General features: G+C 44.1%; 1 protein-coding gene across 1 annotated transcript; it reads left to right on the top strand.

Annotated features, from left to right (window-relative positions):
* The first annotated feature begins 388 nt into the window (after positions 1 to 388).
* LOC311124469 (mRNA decay activator protein ZFP36L1-like) lies at positions 389 to 5,145 on the top strand. The gene is made up of 2 exons (XM_084198613.1): positions 389 to 575; positions 2,153 to 5,145. The coding sequence occupies exons 1-2, from the start codon at positions 522 to 524 to the stop codon at positions 3,299 to 3,301; spliced, it is 1,203 nt and encodes a 400-aa protein (XP_084054739.1). The 5' UTR covers positions 389 to 521; the 3' UTR covers positions 3,302 to 5,145.
* The last annotated feature ends 9,599 nt before the right edge of the window (positions 5,146 to 14,744 follow it).

The following is a 14,744-nucleotide window of genomic DNA, read 5'->3' as shown; positions in this document are numbered from 1 at the left end:
ATTTTGGCATAGAACACTGTTAAATTGGCATTGTGCCTACCTGGGTGATTCCCATACATTGAATGTAACATTGTTTCGTCATTCTGCTGACTGAAAAACATGAGAGTGAAAAGCATAATGCATTACAGTTTGGTTTTAAAACTTGGATAAAATTATGCTATGCTCTATTAACCTTATTCTTTGTGTTTCTTTAGTGTAGTTCCTATTTACGGTTGGGTGCCTCAACCATGCAAAATCAATGCAACATTGTGAATGTGCCCTGCGAGAATGTTCGCAAAGTTCTGGTGCAAGTTTGTGTCCCCTCAAAAAAAGATTACATCTAAGAAACGCCCGGTTACTACAAGCTCCTCCTGCACGCGATTATAAAGCAAACGCACGGGGCTGGTGCAGTGCAGAGGGGGTCTTGTATCAGTTAGGGCAAAATAAGTTTACAAATCAGAACTCACCATAGTCTGTAACTTCAATAAAAAAATATATATACGTTTTTACTACTTTTAGATTGTATTTTCTACGCATCCAAGATGACCACGGGAGTGGTTTCGCCTTTCTTCGACTTCAGCGAAATAATGAACAAGGTACAGAAGTTATCTACACGCTTTTTTTTAATAGGCTAGCCAACGTAACTAGTTATTGGATGCATGTCAGTGGTGCAATTCGACATTTCACGAGGCTAGTTTGGGTTGGTTAATTTGACATGTGTACGCTTTTGTTGTGATGCATATTATAAAAGTGATGCGGTAACATTGGTTTGATATGATCAGAACGCGGACTTTATCTTGCTAATTCAGCTTGCAAACTAGCTAACGTTAGCTTATGGAAACTAGCCGGATAGTGAGTTCCATGATGTGTTGTGGTAACGTCGTTAGGGTCGGATGCATGCTGTCTCGTGATTTTTACTTTGTTGACTATCGTTCGTTTCCTTGTTTGAGTGCTAATATCCCTTAAGAGTGAGTCAGACTCTGTTAATTGATAAATTGCTAGTCTGCTGCCACTTTTGCACTACAGTAGTCAAGCGTTAACCACGAGTGCTTGCGATTCATTATTTAATTCAATGGCAACAGTTGGCTCTAATGATTGAAACTTATTTTATTGTGCAGTTGGACAAATTTGGTAAGTTAAATGCTGGAATCGTTAACTAACTAGCTTCATGAATCTGATGTCTATTTGCCATGATGTTGCATTCATTCCATAAGGCTCGTTCCTGAAACTAACGTTAGCAAGTTAACATTTTGAAACCCCTAACTAATGATTCTGATTCACTTCAGATGAGCAGTGATTTGATCGATTATATTGAAACATACTGGTTGCCACTTACATTGCAAGGACAAGAAGAATCAAATAATCTATCTAGATATCTTGTATGAATTAAATGCATTGATTGGTGTAGGCAGCTACTGTATTTAATTGAAACGTAGTTATAATTAGGTTTTTAGCAACTTCTGAACTTTCTGTTTGTGAAGTTGAATAATTGTTGGTCTTTGCGCATAAAAGGTCCACATAAAGTTAACGTTATAGATTAATTAACCTTGTGTAAGAGGCAAAACACGCTTTTTAATCTTTCAGCAGTTACCCAGCCATCAACATCTATATTATGGCCTGATGTGAAAGTGTTATTTGAAGAGCACGTCCTTACTAGCCTACTATGCCTCCCAGTTGAGTGCCTTCACACTACGTTTTCATTTCGCATATTCATTTGAAATTCAGAGATGCAGCAGCTTCTTTGTAACCACGACCAGACTCGCAGCTCTCACGCGCTCCTTCCTTTCGCTCCATTTACTTCGCAGGCGCACATTCTTTAGTAAGGCTACGTTTTCATGCCATTTCTATACAGAAGTGACTTTTTCGTAGCTGGTTAGGATAATTAACGTAGCAGGTTAGGAGACTGAGGTTAAGGTTAGGAAAAGGGTTAATCGAAGTGGCGTGAAAAGTGGTTTGTTTTATAGGCCTGCATCGCCCGAGTATTTAAAGCTAAACGAACATCAACGGTAGTCATTCAGGGATTTCTTGTAGAAGTTTTCCCTCCCTTTATAAAATCAGTGTCCATGATCTCTTTTGTAGAATAAAATTACTTTATTGACTAATGTGAATTATTAATAAGTAGTTTATTGTGTATTGAATGTAGACTTAATATTCCAAATTTGTCATTTTCCAGAATGACAAGATTCTGAATTACAACAACAACTTACTGAGCGCCCCCCATCATGCGATGTCCACCAACATCCCCATGTCCATCACCACCCCCACCGGAGCCCTGCTGGACAGGAAGGCTGTGGGGACCCCCTCACTGGGCGGCGGGCTGTCAGTATACAAGAGACGCCACTCTGTCACCCTCCCCAACCATAACCCCAACTCCAAGTTCAACCAGAACCAGTTCCTTAACAGCCTGAAGACCATAGACCCCTCCTCCTGCTCCATCACCTCAGGGTTTATTGGAAGTGGTAGCAGCAACAAGGAGAAATGCATGAGGGACCGCTCTTTCTCCGAGACGGGCGAGCGGCTCCTACACCAGTGCCTGGGGCCTGCTAGTCCTACCAGCCTAGGAGCCCCGAGCCTGCAGCAGAGCCAGGTAAACTCCAGCCGCTACAAGACTGAGCTGTGCCGGCCGTTTGAGGAGAACGGAGCCTGCAAGTACGGCGACAAGTGTCAGTTCGCCCACGGCTTCCATGAGCTGCGATCTCTCAGCCGTCACCCTAAATACAAAACCGAGCTGTGTCGTACCTTCCACACAATCGGATTCTGCCCCTACGGTCCCCGCTGTCACTTTATCCACAACGCAGAGGAGCGCCGTGGACCCCCTCCCTCCCCCTCCTCCTGCTCCTCCTTCTCTCCTCTCTCCTCCAATAAGCTGGAGCGTCCTCGTCTGCAGCACAGCTACAGCTTCGCAGGGTTCCCCAGCTCTGGGGGTCTGAGAGGAGGGGACAGCCCCACCTCGGTCACCCCTCCACCCATGTTCTCCCCGGACGAGATGCCTGAGTGGCCGAGCTCCAACCCCTTCACATACTCCAGCCAGGAGCTGGCCAATCTGTTCGGCCCCAGCCTTGGATCCGGATGCCCCATGGGGACCGAACCAAAAGCCCCTGCACCCCCGTCCCCGAACAACACCCCTTACTTCTTCAGGCCCATGTCGGAGTCCCCCACCCAGATTTTTGAGTCTCCATCCAGCCCGCCCCAGGACTCTCTGTCGGACCAGGAGGGGTACCAGAGCAGCTCGGGGGGCAGTCTCAGCGGGTCAGAATCCCCCAGCCTGGATGCCAACAGACGCCTCCCAATCTTCAGCCGCCTCTCTGTCTCTGACGACTAGACTGCACCTATTTTTATGTATCTTATCCACGCTTCCCTTGAAAAAAGGATGGAAAGAGATAATGAATGGAAAATGGCACTCCCCTGTCCCCTCGACAACCTTTCCCTGACCACTCTCCTCCACAAAACAATATCAATTTAGTTCCTAGTTAGAATAAGGATACAGTGACTTATTAAGGGAACTTGCTTTCAAATCACCCCAGAAATGTCTTCCCTGCTGTTACCCGCCTCCTAACTCCCCTCCATTCATAGACTCTACCATGTCTTCAGTCAAAACGGGAGAGGAAACGAATGAACAATGAGAATGATGGCGCGAAAAGAGATTGTTAGAGACTTTTGTTTTGCAAGGTGCCACGTGATTTTGTTCTTGAACGTGTAGCAGTGCAAGTGTATCATTGCACCACAAACCACCCCCTCCTGTTGTTGGTCACTGGCAGTTGTGTTTCTGGAAAGGAAGGATGAGGGACGTCTTTAATGTCTAACTGGTTATTAAACCATTAAGACTGTTTTCTTTTTTTTGTCCTTCCCACCTCTCTACCCCGCCTCCCTCTGTGCCGTTCCGCAGGCAGCGGGGAATTCCAGCATTCCCATGGTGCAGTTCTTCTATACTTCCTGCAACTTGAGATGGGATCTCCTAAGCTATCCTAGTTTTCCTCTTCCCCTTAGAATCTGGCTCTGAGGAGTAGTCTGATGTTATGACATCTCTCTGCTTCTTTCTCTAGTTTTTGATTGTTCTTTTATTATTGTTATTATGATTTTTGTTTGAAAACTTTCCAAACAAAGTTTTTGCTTGTCACTGCTTATTTAACTTATCGAAACATATTTATTGGTGATCATATGCTTTTTTTTTTGTGTTCTAATTTTGTTTTGTATTTATCTGGATAATGAACAATAGAATATATTTTCTTTATGTTAAATTAAGATCTTCGGTATTAATCTAAAGATTGTGAAGACATTTTGTCAATTTCCTTTTTTTCACAGTTTAATATATTGTATTACAATGACTTTTGTTTGCAACTACACATTGTCAAAATGAAACTTAATTCAAAAAAAAATGCAGAAAAAAAGTTGTTTTTATGTATTTATTTGTTTACTTAAAAAAAAATCTGTTCTCCCAGTTATTGGACTGCAATTCTAGCAAAAATAATTGCCGCATTCTCATTCCGGAACTGTCCTATCCTCACTCCTTATTATGTTTTCTCTGACAGTAACAGTACTTTAATGATATTATCTTCTGCTGTTGTATTCTTTCAGATTAGGCCAATTTGGTACCATATGGAGACCGAACAGGATTATTTCATAATTATGACTCATATCTAAAACTAAGAGGTGCAACATGTGATGATGAGTATCACCATGTTCACTTGGACATCCCGATTCAGTGTATGAAGTGTTGGTTTTAAAGTTATGTGAAGGTCCCTGTTAATAATGTAATACAGGTAACCAAGGATTTAGAGGAAAAAGACTCACACTTTTATTACAAGCAAAAGCTGTGACCAAATGGGTTGAGGAGAGGATGTCTGTTTTTTGCACTTGCATGGTCCCCAACTGTTAAAGTGCCTACTTTTGAATACATTCCAGGAAGTTAACTAAGGCCTTTTCTATTAAACGATGGAAGATGATGGTGAAATTGTTTTTTAAATTCCTTGTTCCATGTTTCCTTGATGTTTTGAACAAGGTTAAACAGCATTATTGAAAGTTAACTGAAAGTCAAACTGTTGAATGTATTTTTCCAGCCATGGTTTTTCACTAGTCATTTCTCTGAGTTTATATTAAAAAACAGATTCCTCTTTTTGTAACTATTGATTGCAGTTAAAACCAATAAACCCTGTATTTTTGAAACAATGTTTTATTTTTATTCATCCACCCACTAGTGACCTGAGATGTGACTGGAAGGTTTCTTGAGGCGTGGTTGTCTTCTGTCAGGCCTAGTCAAGCATTACATATTTACAAAGTTAGACTTTGATGCAATGTCAGACTATTTGTTGAAGGGAAAACTGCAACTTAACAAAGAGATTCCTGTTGCAGCATGTTCCATAACCCAGACAATCATCTTTTGGTGACAGATGCTGACACTGATTTAACCCAACCTTAACAAGCAGACAGCTTATAATGATTTTACATACTAAATACCATTAAATGGGTGAAAACAGTAACGTTTATTGAATTTAACATTACGTGGCATAGAAAGAGATCCATGGTGACCCTGTTATGTGGGACGGAGGGAGTTGCAATGAGCCAGCAGATGATTGGTGGACAGGAGAGAGTGTAGCACAGTGATTGGTGGACTAGATAGACCTGTTAGTGGTATTGACTCTGGGGGGGATCAAACTGAGCTGCTTTGATTACACAGACTGATACCACGCTCGGTTTCCCTGGAAATGTTGATCAGGTCAATGAAGTTATGAGAGACTGATATGGAGGTCCTGTCAGTCTGTGAGAAGAAACCTAGTCCGAGATGGGTAGGGAACATTTTATTTGTCACATATGTAGGCGACGGGTGTAGACTAACAGTGAAATACTTACTTACAGGTCAATTTCCAACAATGCAGAGAAAACATTTTTCCTAAAAAAATTGAAATTGTGACGTGAGGAATAAATACACAGTGAATAACACATTTTTTTAAAGCGTAAAAGAAACATGGCTATATGCAGGGAGTACCAGTACCGAGTCGATGTGCAGCGGTACGAGGTAATAACATGGCTATATGCAGGGAGTACCAGTACCGAGTCCATGTGCAGCGGTACGAGGTAATTGAGGTAGCTATGTACTGTACATATAGGTAGGGGTAAAGTGACTAGGCAACAGGATAGATAATAGACAGTAGCAACAGCGTATGTGGTGAGTGTGTGGCGTCAGTATGCATGTGGGCGTATGTAGTGTGTGTATTGGGGTGTCAGTGTGAGTGTGGGTAGAGTCAGTGCAAGAGAGTTAGTGCAAAAAGGGTCAATGCAGGAAGTCTGGGTAGACATTTGATTAGCTATTTAGCAGCCTTGTTTAAAAGTCTTATGGCTTGGGGGTAGAAGCTGTTCAGGGTACTGTGGGTTCCAGACTTGATGCATTGATAGCGCTTGCCGTGTGGTAGCAGAGAGAACAGTCTGTAGCTTGGGTGGTTGTAGTCTTTGACAATTTTTTGGGCCTTCCTCTGACACCGCCTGGTTTAGAGGTCCTGGATGGCAGGGATCTCGGCCCCAGTGACGTACTGGTCCATACGCACTACACTCTATTATACCTTGCGGTCGGATGTCAAGCAGTTGCCATACCAAGTGGTGATGCAGCCAGTCAAGATGCTCTCGATGGTGCAGCTGTAGAACTTTTTGAGGATCTGAGAGCCCATGCCACATTATTTTCAACCCCCTGTGGGGGGAGAGCCGTTGTCGTGCCCTCTTCACGACTGTGTTGGTGTGTTTGGACCATGATAGATCCTTAGTGATGTGGACACCGAGGACTTGAAGCTCTTGAACCGCTCTACTACAGCCCTGTCGGTGTGAATTGGGATGCGATCGGCCCTCCGTATCCTGTAGTCCACGATCAGCTCCTTTGTCTTACTGACGTTGAGGGAGAGGTTGTTGTCCTGGCACCACTCTTCCAGGTCTTTGACCTCCCTATAGGCTGTCTCATCGTCGTCGGTGAGCACGCCTACCACCGCCGTGTCGTCGGCAAACTTAATGATAGTGTTGGAGTTGTGCACGGCCACGCAGTCGTGGGTGAACAGGGAGTACAGGAGGGGACTAAGCACGCACCCCTGAGGGGACAGCGTGTTGAGGGTCAGCGTGGCGGATGTGTTGTTGCCTACCCTCACCACCTGGGGGCGGCCGTCAGGAAGTTCAGGATCCAGTTGCAGAGGGAGGTGTTGGGACCTTAGCTTAATGATGAGCTTTGAGGGCACTATGGTGTTCAACGCTGAGCTGTTGTCAATGAACAGCATTCTCACATAGGTGGTCCTTTTGTCCAAGTGGGAAAGGAAAGTGTGGAGGGCAATAGAGATTGCATCATCTGTGGATTTGTTGGGGTGGTATGCGAATTGGAGTGGGTCCAGGGTGTCTGGGATGATGGTGTTGATGTAAGCCATGACCAGCCTTTCAAAGTATTTCATAGCTACAAATGTGAGTGGTACAGGGCGATATTTAGACAGGTAACCTTGGCATTCTTGGGCACGGGGACTGTGGTGGTCTGCTTGAAACAAGTAGGTATTACAGTCAGGGAGAGGTTGAAAATGTCAGGGGGTCATGGGGCCTGGCTGGCGCAGCGGTCAAAAGCACTGCACTGCAGTGCTGAGGTGCCACTACAGCCTGGGCTTCGGAGGACACATGACTCGAGCCCATTGAGGAGTTGCAGAGATGAGCCAAGGGACCTAATTCAGGGAGAAAACAGGATAAAAAAGATGCTTGTGGCCATACCACCCTGAACATGCCTGTTCGGGGTCGGGCCTGGTTAGTACTGAGACGGGTGACCGCCTGGGAATACCTTAAGCAAACAAAAATTGTATAAAAATAAAAGAAAGATAAGAAAATGTCAGTGAAGACACTTGCCAGCTGGTCTCTGCATGCTCTGAGTACGCATCCTGGTAATCTGTCTGGCCCTGCGGCCTTGTGAATGTTAACCTGTTTAAAGGTCTTATTCACATCAGCTACAGAGAGCGTGATCACGCAGTCGTCCGGAAAAGCTGGTGCTCTCACGCATGGTTCAGTGTTGCTTGCCTCAAAGCGAGCATAGAAGGCATTTAGCTTGTCTGGTAGGCTTGTGTCACTGGGTAGCTCATGGTTGGGTTTCCGTTTGTAATCCGTGATAGTTTGCAAGTCCTGCCACATCCAATGAGTGTCAGAGCCGGTGTAGTAGGATTTGATCTTAGTCCTGTATTGATGCTTTGCCTGTTTGATGGTTCCTCAGTGGGCATAGCAGGATTTCTTATAAGCGTCTGGGTTAGTGTCCCAGTCCTTGAAAGCGGCAGCTCTAACCTTTAGCTTTGTGCGGATGTTGCCTGTAATCCATGGTTTCTGGTTGGGATACAGTGAGGGAAAAAAGTATTTGATCCCCTGCTGATTTTGTAAGTTTGCCCACTGACAAAGACATGATAAGTCTATAATTGTAATGGTACGTTTATTTGAACAGTGAGAGACAGAATAACAACAAAAAAATCCAGAAAAACGCATGTCAAAAATGTTAGAAATTGATTTGCATTTTAATGAGGGAAATAAGTATTTGACCCCTCTGCAAAACATGACTTAGTACTTGGTGGCAAAACCCTTGTTGGCAATCACAGAGGTCAGACGTTTCTTGTAGTTGGCCACCGGGTTTGCACACATCTCAGGAGGGATTTTGTCCCACTCCTCTTTGCAGATCTTCTCCAAGTCATTAAGGTTTCAAGCCTGACGTTTGGCAACTCGAACCTTCAGCTCCCTCCACAGATGTTCTATTTGATTAAGGTCTGGAGACTGGCTAGGCCACTCCAGGACCTTAATGTGCTTCTTCTTGAGCCACTCCTTTGTTGCCTTGGGCGTGTGTTTTGGGTCATTGTCATGCTGGAATACCCATCCACGACCCATTTTCAATGCCCTGGCTGAGGGAAGGAGGTTCTCACCCAAGATTTGACGGTACATGGACCCGTCCATTGTCCCTTTGATGCGGTGAAGTTGTCCTGTCCCCTTAGCAGAAAAACACCCCCAAAGCATAATGTTTCAACCTCCATGTTTGACGGTGGGGATGGTGTTCTTGGGGTCATAGGCAGAATTCCTCCTCCTCCAAGCACAGTGAGTTGAGTTGATGCCAAAGAGCTCCATTTTGGTCTCATCTGACCACAACACTTTCACCCAGTTCTCCTCTGAATCATTCAGATGTTCATTGGCAAACTTCAGATGGGCATGTGTATGTGCTTTCTTGAGCAGGGGGACCTGCTACCATTAAAATTATAGACTGATCATTTCTTTGTCAGTGGGCAAACGTACAAAATCAGCAGGGGATCAAATACTTTTTTCCCTCACTGTTTGTACTTACGGTCACTGTATGGACAACGTCGTCGATGCACTTATTAATGAAGCCGGAGACTTATGTGGTAAACTCCTCAATGCCATCGGATGAATCCCGGAACATATTCCAGTCTGTGCTAGCAAAACAGTCCTGTAGCTTAGCATCCACTTCATCAGACCACTTCCGAATTGAGTGTGTCACTGGTACTTCCTGTTTGAGTTTTTGGTCAGATTTGTGTCTCTGTGTGTGGAATAAAGGTGATCTAGAATTGTTTTCCCTCTAGTTGCACAGGTGACATGCTGGTAGAAATTAGGTAAAACTGAGTTTAGTTTTCCTGCATTAAAATCACCGGCCACTAGGAGCGCTGCTTCTGGGTGAGCATTTTCTTGTTGGCTTATAGCCCTATATAGTTCATTGAGTGCCAGCATCGGTTTGTGGTGGTAAGACAGCTACGAAAAATATAGATGAAAACTGCCTTGGTAGATAGTATGGTCTACAGCTTATCATGAAGTATTCTAACGCAGGCAAGTAGAACCTTGAGACTTCCTTAATATTAGAGATTGCGCACCAGCTGTTGTTAACAAAGAGACACACACCCCTGCCCTTGAGTTTACGAGATGCTGCCGTTCTGTCCTACCGATGCTTAGAAAAACCAGCTAGATTTATATTAACCATGTCCTCGTTCAGCCACGACTCCGTGAAGCATAGGACATTACAGTTCTTCAGGTCCCGTTGATAGGATAGTCTCGAACAGAGCTTATCTAGTTTGTTCTCCAGTGATTGTACATTGGCCAATAGAAAAGAGGGTAGGAGTGTTTTTTTTACGTGTCACCGTAGTTTCATCAGGCTGCCCCCACGTCGGCCTCTATATCGCCGTCTTTTCCTCTTCTGAGTGTAGGGGATTAGGGCTTGGTCCCGGGTGAGCAGTTTGTCCTGCGCAGCCAAGTCATTGAAGTAGAATTCTTCATCCAAATCGAGGTTAGTGATCGCTGTTCTGAGAAGCTCTTTTCGGTCATAGGAAACAATGGCGGAAACATTATCTACAAAAAAAGTTAAGATAGCGCAAAAGAAAACACAAAATAGCATAATTTGTCAGGAGCCCGTAAAATGGCCATTATACATGCCAGCACCATTCCCTACATGCCATTCCCAGATGGGTGTACAGATGGGTGCATAGATGGATGTAGAGATGCGTGTAGAGATGGATGTAGAGTCTATGGTGAGGGTCATGTTCAGTAGGGCACACCGTAACAAAATGCTATGAAATCCAAAATGAAAATGAGCATTGCTTATTGGACTACAGATAGAAGGACTACCTACCTCCTTGATTTATGCTGCATTTACTCGTGACATTTCTTACTTGCCAACTGGTTGTGGTTATACATGTGCCGCATTCAACCAGTTGGACATTTCTTAGTTTCCTAGTTCTGACTAGAACGTAAATCGGCATTACCCGCTTAAAAACATTTTCTCATTTTTCACGACTACTGGACTACTTTATTTGAGCTGATTGCACCAGACACTTTCCTCTGCCCTCAGTGAGTGTTGTATCGGATGGTAGAGAAGTCTAGAGAAGATCAGGAAGTAACTCCTTACAATGGAACTAACTTACCATTGCTGAGTGCTGACCCCAGTCAGTTGACCCACAAGGCCCTTCTTGTTTCACCAGTTCAGGTTGTTGCTTCTGATGGATTGTCTTGTTCCTGTGTGTCGCCCTGAGCAGGCCATTGGAGGCCAGGGAAGAGGGAGCGCCTGCTGGGGGCCTGGGACTACTTTAGACCCTCCCCCAAATCATGACAGGTAGACAGATGAGACTGCTCACCTGTGCAAACAAAGGGTTGCTCAACATCTTTGGGTGCCAAGTAACCTTTAACCTCAGTGTTGTAAAGAGCTTAGCCCCAAAGAAATGTAGCTTCTAAGAATCCTCAAGGACAAAACAGCAGTTTGAGAAATGACAACGCTCCTGACCTCCAAAGAACAAAACAGTAGAAATCTGCGATTATACATGCTCATGAGAAGTCTTACACCGCATCATAATGCATCATGCCTGCAGGGTTTTGTGACCGAAAATGATATTTATCTCTATCTCTATCTCCCTCTCCAACTCCCTCTATTCAAGCCAACCCAGGTGAGAACAGCTTGTACTCACCACCATGTTGTCTTTCCGGTTACAGCCTTTCAGGGGAGCTAAATAGGACGGTAGGCTGCATCCTGTTTGTGAGCTGTTAGGTGCATACATACATTGTAAAGGCATCACAAACGTGTACATCAGGAAGTGGTTGTTCATATGCACACATGCACACGCGTGCACACACACACACACACAAACACACAGACACACACAAAACCACAAACGGCAGAGTTGAGGGGGTGCTTGGCTCAGTGGTGCAAGACTCTTTGAAACATGGTGACAAGAAGATGCCTTCCATAATAGGATGTGGACATTACTTTCCATTATACTGACATGATGGAAATGAATAACTACAGTAGAACAATGAACGTGTGGTTCTCATAACACCTACAATACCTGTAGGGCCAGTTTCCCTGTCCCACATTTCTCAGCCATCAACACTTCCAATTAAATATCACCTTTGAAAGTGCTTCTTATCTCCTCTGCAAAAACCTCAAAATGAATGACAGATTTCTTGAGTTATCTTAGATTAATTCTGACACTATAAGTGTAAACTGGCTACAGCGTCTCAAGATGGACAAACAGTACTATTGCCATTTTTCTTTTGTTTTTCAAGCGAAGGTCTTTTCAAGTGAAGGTCGAAGGTATGCGAGCACACTCGTTCGGTTCGCCTAGCCGAGTTCAGCTAGGCACCAGCCGAACCGAAGCACACGTAAACCTTTAGTCCAGGACAATCTGTGTCTGGGAAACTGGCCCTTAGGTTTCTTCTGTCAGCAGTAGCCTAACCCGAAAGCCTAAAAAGAGCTTGGCTGATAGCAGGCTTAAGTTATGCAACAGCCAGGTAGACTTTGTGATAGTTCTATCAGTGGTTGTTTCTCCCTCTCTGTTTGAGAAAGGAGGGAGAGCAAACAGAGAGTGCTGGATGTGCTAACTGCTATTTCCACTTGACTCTGGTCCCAGCTGAGTGAGAGTATCAGGGCAATTTACTGCGATGTGTGTGTGCGTGTGTGTGTGTGTGCAGGTGATATGGGAGGGGTAATCATCACCCACCTTAGGAAGGCCTGTAGTTGAAGAATGAATGAATGAATGAATGAGGTGTAAGGTTCGGGTTACAGGGGCTATCCAGAGGCAGGTTTATGATTGCAGAGAATGTTACCAAAGCCAGAGCACTGTGACTATTTCATCAGCCCTGTTGAACTAGGTGAACAGTCAAGGACAGAAACAGTCAGAGTGTAGAGTAGACTAATTACCACAACTCATACAATGTTTATTCTCCAGCTAGAACGCTCACCAGATTCTTCTCAAGCTAGATCTAGGATGCATCCCAAATGGACCCACAGGACCCATAGGACTCTGGTCAAAAGTAGTGCACTATGTAGAGAATAGGGTGTCATTTGGGATGTAGATCGGCTAGGCTACATTGCTGTTCCAGGGAAAAGTACTATGGGAACTAGAGACATGGCCAGGCTCTTGATCTATTAACGTCTGTAGCTCTGTCCTCAGTGTCAAATTTAGACTGATAGCAGGTCATTAAGACAACTGACTGTCATTAAGACAGCGGACTGTCATTAAGACAACTGACTGACCCTGTAGACGTAGCCTAGTCACTCCTCTGCCCTGCACACACACACGCACGCACACACACGCACGCACGCACGCACACACACACACCTATAATGTACAGCAGGCTAATGACTGTGACACATTGCTTACCTTAGTCATGCGCACATTAGCTGGCAGGATCCAGTGTCACATGTTTTTTCAGGCTAAGTGGCAACCCTTGACCTAATAAAGAGAGAAATAAAAAACATGCTGGGTGAGGAGAGCAGAACTGGGTTCAAATACTATTTGAAATCTTTCAAAAACTTTTGAGCTTTGGTTTTAGCCTGCCTAGAGTGTCAGGTGGGCAGGGTTTGCACGTTTGGGACTTTTCTCTCGGTTACATTGCAACAGGCAAGCTCAATCAAGCACAGCTAAAGAATTTGAAATGATTTCAAATGGTATATGAACCCAGATCTTGACGAAAGAGGGAGAAGTGGGGAGGCTTCCATGGGCCCTGAGTGAGAGAGAGAGATGGCTGTCTGACGGGTTGTGGAAACACACCCAGCCACTCTATCTAGTGACACAAAAACAAATTTATACTTGACTTAAATTGAGCTCTGTGGTTGAGTTCTTCCCTAGTAGTCCTAGTTCTTTTCACAAGGAGCAGGCATGGGTCAATGCAGAGGACAGATGAGGAATAAGATGATGTAACCAATCAAATAGCAGACATGAAGTAACAGCGAATGATATTGGTCTCAATGTATTACCAAGCCCTTTGTGAGATAGTAGAGTCTTCTTCCTCTCTGATTTCTCAGTTGTGTTATTCACCATCTGTTTCCTGAAGACATCGACACAGAGAGGCATGTAACAGCGTAGGGGAACAGTTTAGCAGCCAGGGTGATTATTTAAATACGAACATCCACACACACGAACAGAACGCACGCACACACACACACACACACACACACACACACACACACACACACACACACACAAACACACACACAAACACACACACACACACACACCCTAAGTAAATGACGCCTTTAGATATAAACAACAGACACTGTAGAAGATGACATCACAGGTCAAGTTAGAGTTAAGACTGTAGCCCTTTCCTGCAGTCAAATGACATAGTGGCCTCATGGATGGAATGTTATTAATATTTTCATAATTAATTAAAATAAAAAACTCAGAAAATCCGATGTTTCTATGTCAAATGGTTTTGTTATATTTCAGTCTTCTGTGATGTACAGTATACAAAGTGTAATATTGGGATGCAAACTCAAATACATTTCAACTCTACAGTCGTGGTCAAAAGTTTTGAGAATGACACAAGTATTGGTCTTCACAAAGTTCGTTGCTTCAGTGTTATGAGATATTTTTGTCAGATGTTACTATGGTATACTGAAGTATAATTACAAGCATTCCATAAGTGTCAAAGGCTTTTATTGACAATTACATTTAGTTTATGCAAAGAGTCAATATTTGCAGTGTTGACCCTTCTTTTTCAAGACCTCTGCAATCCGCCCTGGCATGCTGTCAATTCACTTCTGGGCCACATCCTGACTGATGACAGCCCATTCTTGCATAATCAATGCTTGAAGTTTGTCAGAATTTGTGGGTTTTTGTTTGTCCACCCGCCTCTTGAGGATCGACCACAAGTTCTCAATGGGTTAAGGTCTGGGGAGTTTCCTGGCCATAGACCCAAAATTGTCACGATCGTCATAATGAGTGGACCAAGGCGCAGCGTGATATGCGTACATCTCTTTAATAGTGTACTTAGCAACACAATACAAATAA

The sequence above is a fragment of the Coregonus lavaretus genome (genome assembly GCF_964263955.1).
Source record: "Coregonus lavaretus genome assembly, contig: HAP1_SCAFFOLD_1970, whole genome shotgun sequence".
Lineage (NCBI taxonomy): Eukaryota > Metazoa > Chordata > Actinopteri > Salmoniformes > Salmonidae > Coregonus > Coregonus lavaretus.
The sequence above is the reverse complement of the archived record's forward strand: the minus strand, read 5'-3'. Positions and strand labels throughout refer to the sequence as shown.